At 37.1% G+C, this 6,000-nt stretch overlaps 1 protein-coding gene across 5 annotated transcripts in view; it reads right to left on the bottom strand.

Annotated features, from left to right (window-relative positions):
* Positions 1–2,079: 2,079 nt before the first annotated feature.
* ubap1 (ubiquitin associated protein 1) overlaps positions 2,080–6,000 on the bottom strand; it is a 76,971-nt gene continuing 73,050 nt past the window's right edge. For 4 of the 5 annotated variants that reach the window (XM_060829635.1, XM_060829624.1, XM_060829634.1 and 1 more), the window contains one exon: positions 2,080–3,247. In XM_060829635.1, the coding sequence (XP_060685618.1) occupies positions 3,107–3,247 (141 nt within the window). In that variant the 3' untranslated portion in view covers positions 2,080–3,106. The remainder of the gene's footprint in view (positions 3,248–6,000) is intronic. The other variant, XM_060829636.1, reaches the window with a different exon arrangement.

The following is a 6,000-nucleotide window of genomic DNA, read 5'->3' as shown; positions in this document are numbered from 1 at the left end:
TTTAAGTGGGGCGAGATAATTCACGCAGATGTGTGAAACCTCCAGCTTTGTGCTCACGATTAAAGTTAGTTTGGGGATTAGAATTTATGTTGGAGCTGAGGATAATTTTGCACTAAAGCACGAAGTAACCTCTTAATTGATCATAGAGGGGGATTTTCAGTTCTTTAACAGTTCTGAGTAATCTTTTCTGTAGTTGAAAGCGTAATGTGACTGGACGACATTTAGTCAGTGTTGAATGTTTGCTTCAGAAGGTCTCAAACCTTAATCTTGTCATGTGATGCTTTGTCAGTTACTGGAAATTCAAATATCTTAAAATTTTGTTTTCCGTCTCTACTGGATTGTAACAAGAAAACAAATTTTCCCCAATTATTATCTTGAATTCAGATAATAATTAGTTCAAATCGGAATTCCATCATTGATTGCATCATCAACTTCATGTTTCTGCAAAACAAATGTTTTAATTTTAAAATTTACAATATTTAACTTTTCTGTCAGCCATGAGTTACTTCCAACATTCACATTTCATTGATATGGAAACTTTTTTTACCATTGGTTTGCGTTAACAACAGTGCATTGGACTCCCAATATGGCAGAGAGGTGTGGACCATGCTGTTTAGGAGAGGTGGCTGAGGCAACAGCAAAACAGCTAGATGTTGAAGAGATAATGTTTATGTAGAAATAAAGTTTAAGATGCTCAAATTATTTGAAAGTTCTGCCACCAAATGAACAATATTTGTACAGCAGCTCAGAGTCAGAAGACAAGCAGAGCCCATTATGAAAGAGGATGCAAGAAAAGACAGTGGAATAATTTGTAAATGAGTTAAGATTTTTACTTTGTTGAATTAGGAAGCAGGAACCCAGTAAGATTAGAATTTATGGCTCAATGAGATGTATTGATTAGGAAGATATGGGTTACAGATTTTTGGATAAGCTGTATTTGCATAAAGGAATTTGCAAGGTTGATATGAAGAGCAGTCAAAATATCTTCTAGGGAGCAGATACAATGACAAATGATTTTCTTTTGAAAATATATCAAACAAACAAAACTTGCAGAATGTGGCAAGAACTTGCTTGTCATTGTCCCACTACATTAGAAGTGGAAAGTCCACTAAAACCTTTTTATTTATTTAACTTGAACTCTTTATAAGTAATAATTGTTAATGCATGATGCTCAAAATATAAGTTATATCTACATTTCATCTGTCAACGTTTTCCATTAGAAATTCTTATATTCAAATTTACGTTTGGAACTACCAGTACTTGTGTGAACTTGATACACTTGTATTAATTACACATTTCCATTAACTGAAATGCTGCAGCAACATTACTAGGATGTAATTTCAACATGATCATTTTATATAGGCAGTTGCCATTGTAAATAGGAATATACGGTACTTCTATTAGAAATATATAAAAAGCATGGAATATGACTTTAAAATGGAATCTGAATTATATTTACACATTTGTTCCAGTCATTCCTCACACATCAGAGTCAAGAGTGTGGTGCAGGAAAAGCACAGCAGGTCAGGCAACATCCAAGGAGCAGGTGAATCGACATTTTGGTCATAAGCCCTTCATCATAGGCATTCCTGATGAAGGGCTTCTGCCTGAAACGTCGATTCTCCTGCTCTTCAGATGTTTCCTGACCGGCTGTGCTTTTCCAGCACCACACTCTCGACTGATCTCCAGCATTTACAGTACTCACTTTCTCCTAATATTCCTCACACATCACTCCATTTCACCTGAAGACTAAATTCCTCATGTAAACACAACAGGAGATCAACTAATATATTTTAAGAACTGAAGTTAGAAATTATATTCAATGAGTGGACTGCCCCACTAGTAAAACTCAACCAATTTGTGAGTCAAAAATCATATCTTAGAGTTCATTGTGAAAAAATCCAAAAAAACTTAATTTTGCATTAATTTTGAAATTGTTCAGTCATTTGAAGTTAGAATAATCATAATAAAATTAAAATGTTAATCAAAAAGACAAATATATTTTTAAGGTTTTATTAGTACCTGTTTTGCAGAATCAAACTTTTAAGCAACTTTCAAGATTCAGTAAAGCTTCTGATGGTTGAAGGTTTGTGAAATATTACATAGAATAATGCAACATCTGTTCTAAAATTAAAAGAAAAATAATCTGTTGCTATTGAAGATTACTAGTAAAGAAACACTCCAGAACTACAGCAGTGAGGAAGACATAATGTAACATTCGACAACAGTGTAAATGAAATAAGTGCAGCGGCAACAAGACAATTTAAAGAAAGTGCTTAAGTATATGAGAATTTCACCTCACGCTGCAATTCTTCTAAAAGAGTCCATGAATAGATTTCCTATAAGGGAATCCATGTGAAAGAGACCCATACAGGGATGGAGCGTAGATCAATGCCGGGTTTCCTTTTGTCCTTATTTGTCTGTTAGGATTGAGAGTTTTGACTTCCCATTGTGTTTTCTAAACAAAATGCATAGATGGCGATACTATCCAGCCAATGACAGATGATAGACTGGGCCAGTCTAATAATTCCTATTGCACTATAGGTTACTTAATTCAAATACAATTTTACAATAGCCTACAGTCCAGTAAATGTAGCTTTTGACAGAGGACATAAAGCAGCTTTAACCTTGGAAAATTATTATCCAGCTTTGCAATATACTGAATCAAATTTCTGTGCAAGAATGGAAGATGCACATAATTATTATTCGTTGGGGGAACAAGAGAAATGTAAAACAAAATGAATTCAACTGCTCTCTCATCAAGCCACAGTTTGAGGAAGATGAATTCAGCCACGTTACAACAGCCTCCTGTGATCACTTAATGAGTCAATATATTAAGACTGCTACTATTGTCACTTTGTACTTAGTTTGTTTTCATCTTACTCTTTCCTACAAAGCAAGAGATTTTCTTGAATGATGGATCACTCTCCTGCTGCCACCATCACCCACCCCCTACCCTGACCTGCCATTCACAAAAAAAGTCCAAAAGTAAAGAAAGGTACAGCCATGCTTGTATAAACAGAGCTGGAAACTGAATCATACGTGGGATGGTTTTATTTTTCCTTTCTGTTCTCTCAATCAGACTGAGATAGAACAAGGGTTGCCTTCAGCTAGTTCCTGCACGGGTCATTAAGTCTTCCAGAGCTTTTTCCTGGTCATTGTTATGAACAACAAGAACTTCCTTAATATCACCCCGTGCAAAACCCATTTCTCTGAACTTGGACATGAGGTTAAGAAACTCCAAAGTCTGAAAGAGAAAATACAAGACTCATAAACAGTGCTTACTTTAGAAAATTAACAGCAACACTTATTCACAAGTTACATGAAATGTTGAATCAATTAGGTGAAGATTGAAGACTATTGTGTACTTCGAAAGAATTCAGTCTGATCCTCAGGAACGTTTTCCTTATGCATATTCTCCATCAGTATAAAGATGCTGTTCTCAGAAAAAAAAGCATAAGATTTTTGGAATATTGTGTGTACAATTCTTGTCTCTCTCCTATAGGAAGGATGTTTGAGGACCATATAGAGGTTGGATCTTATATAGCGCATGGAATGAGCTGCCAGAGGAGGCTGGGACAATTAAAACATTTAAAAGGCATCTGCATGGGTATATGAATAAGGAGGATTTAGAGGGATTTGGGCCAATTGCTGGCAAATGGGACGAGATTAATTTAGGATATCTGGTCAGTATGAACAAGTTGGACTGAAGGGTCTGTTTGAATCTATTTTAATCTCATACTGGGTTCGGTTAGTTGGGATGACTGGTTTGCAATGCAGAGCAATGCCAACAGCATGGTTTCAATTCCCACACTGGCTGAGGTTACCATGAGGGCCCCACCTTCTCAACTTTTCTCCGTCCTGAGGGGTGGTGTTCCTCAGGTTAAACAACCACCAGTCATCTCTCTCTACAAGAGCAACCCTCCGGTCCTGTGGGATTAAGACAACTGTACACTACAAATGGTTATATCATTTGTGGCCCTTACGTAGTCAATTTTGCTCTGAAATTGACAGGCAGATTAAATTCACCTCAGTCTTTAGAGTTGCAAAATTGCAAACGATGACTTGGTCTTGAAATATTGATTCCATTTGCTCAATTAATGTTTTTAATTCAAGCAAAGAATCACTTCTCTCTCCTTTCCTAAATCACTTTTTAAGGCAATAACTTCAGATTATACAGCTCGTGGAACATAGTAAAAATTCCAAAGGCACTTCACCAGAATGTTATCAAACAAAATTAAGACTGGGCCACAGAGCAAATATTAGGGCTAACGATCAAATGCTTGACTGAAAATTTAAGGATTATCTTAAAAGATGGCACAAGAGGTAAATAGGTTTATAAAAGTAATTTCAGAGCTTAGAACCCAGACAGTTGAAGATGAAGCCACCAATCCCAGAGTGATTAAAATTAGACATATCCAAGATACCAGAATTGGAAAAGTGCAGGGATCTCTTCAATGTCCGAGAGGGTTAAAAACAGAGGAAAGGACATGGCTATGGGAAAAGCAAAATTTAAAAACTTAGGTATTGCCAGACAGGGAACAAATCAGCAAGCACCAAGGCCTTAGTGGCACTTGGTGCAAATTAAGCTATGGTTGTAGATCAAGTTTCCAGAGGATGTAAAAGCCTGGCTCAGTGAATGTTGAAATTGTTTGGTTTAGTGGTAGCAAAGTCTTGACAATGGTTTCAGCAGCAAATGAAATGAGACAGCAGCAAGATCAAATTATGCTGTGGAGGTGGCGTTCTCACTTCTGAGTGGGTTCATGCAACGCTCCACCGGAGATTTGACAATACTAACTACTGTGATACTGCAGTCCATCAATCAAAAAATGAATCTGTTCACTGATCATAATACTGTTTGTGAAATTGGGTGCAAATTGGCTGTCGTACTTTCCCTAAAAATAAAAATATTTAATTGCTTGTAAAGTACTTTGCAGCATGCTGTAGTCATGAAAACATAACTTTTTAAGCCTATTCCATTATTTTACTCCAATATCTTCTATTCCTCCAACTAATATTCTTGACTGCAAAACACACCCTCCAATCCTATTCCCCTTGCAAAGGTTTCATAACTAATGTAAGTTGAAAGGCAGTAATGCAACTCCAAAATTGAGGCTGAGTATTCAGTGGTCTCAATTTTCTCCAGCACTTCTAGCCTCAGAGAGTACTCCTACCTCAAAAATTACAACTCCTCTCTCCTTTATCCCTACACCAAATGCACTCAAACTCATCTATTCCATGAATCTTGTAACTGTTCCCTCGATCACCTTACACAGTTCCTAACTAGTCAACTTTGGACAATGTCTGTAAATACTAACTGTTCCCATTCTTTGTTGTTTCCTACTTTTAAAATGAATACAACACATTCTTTTAAACTTCTATTCCACCCCTGTAATCGCCTCATCTAGCACCCTATCTATACTTCTGGAAAATGTCAGCACCACCCAATTCTTTGGATTTTTTTTCCAATATTCCAATGAAATCCCTTTAGTTTGCCTTCTCACTCACTTAAAAATATAAAGACCAGCATTCAAAATACATGGGGACAGTGAGAAAAATCACAACCAAAATCCACAAACATTTGAGAGAAAAGAATCATTTGGCAACCAATCAAAAAAAAAACTCGCCCATACACACAGATTGCTTCTCCCTGGTGTGTGATACTGCAAGTGAGGAAACAGTCTGAGATCAGAGGAGAAGCAAGCAGGTTAGTAGCGGTGGTGAAAAAAGGTGGAGATGCCAGTAAACTGGGCAAAGTTAATGGGATCAAGAGTCTGCTGGGGGAAGAGAGACTCTGCTGAGTGAGACCAGGGTTGACAGTCAATCAGGCAAGACAAGGGGTGAATTACTGCAGATGCCGGTATCTACACTTCAAGCAACAAATGCTGGAGATCACAGTCGTCAAGCATCATGGGTGGAGAGAGAGCAAGCTAATGTTTTAAGTTGAAATGTTAGCTTGCTCTCTCTCCATGGATGCTGCCTGACCCACTGTGATCTCCA

This window comes from Hemiscyllium ocellatum, chromosome 1 (assembly GCF_020745735.1).
Source record: "Hemiscyllium ocellatum isolate sHemOce1 chromosome 1, sHemOce1.pat.X.cur, whole genome shotgun sequence".
NCBI lineage: Eukaryota > Metazoa > Chordata > Chondrichthyes > Orectolobiformes > Hemiscylliidae > Hemiscyllium > Hemiscyllium ocellatum.
This window is presented reverse-complemented; position numbering and strand designations above follow the sequence as displayed.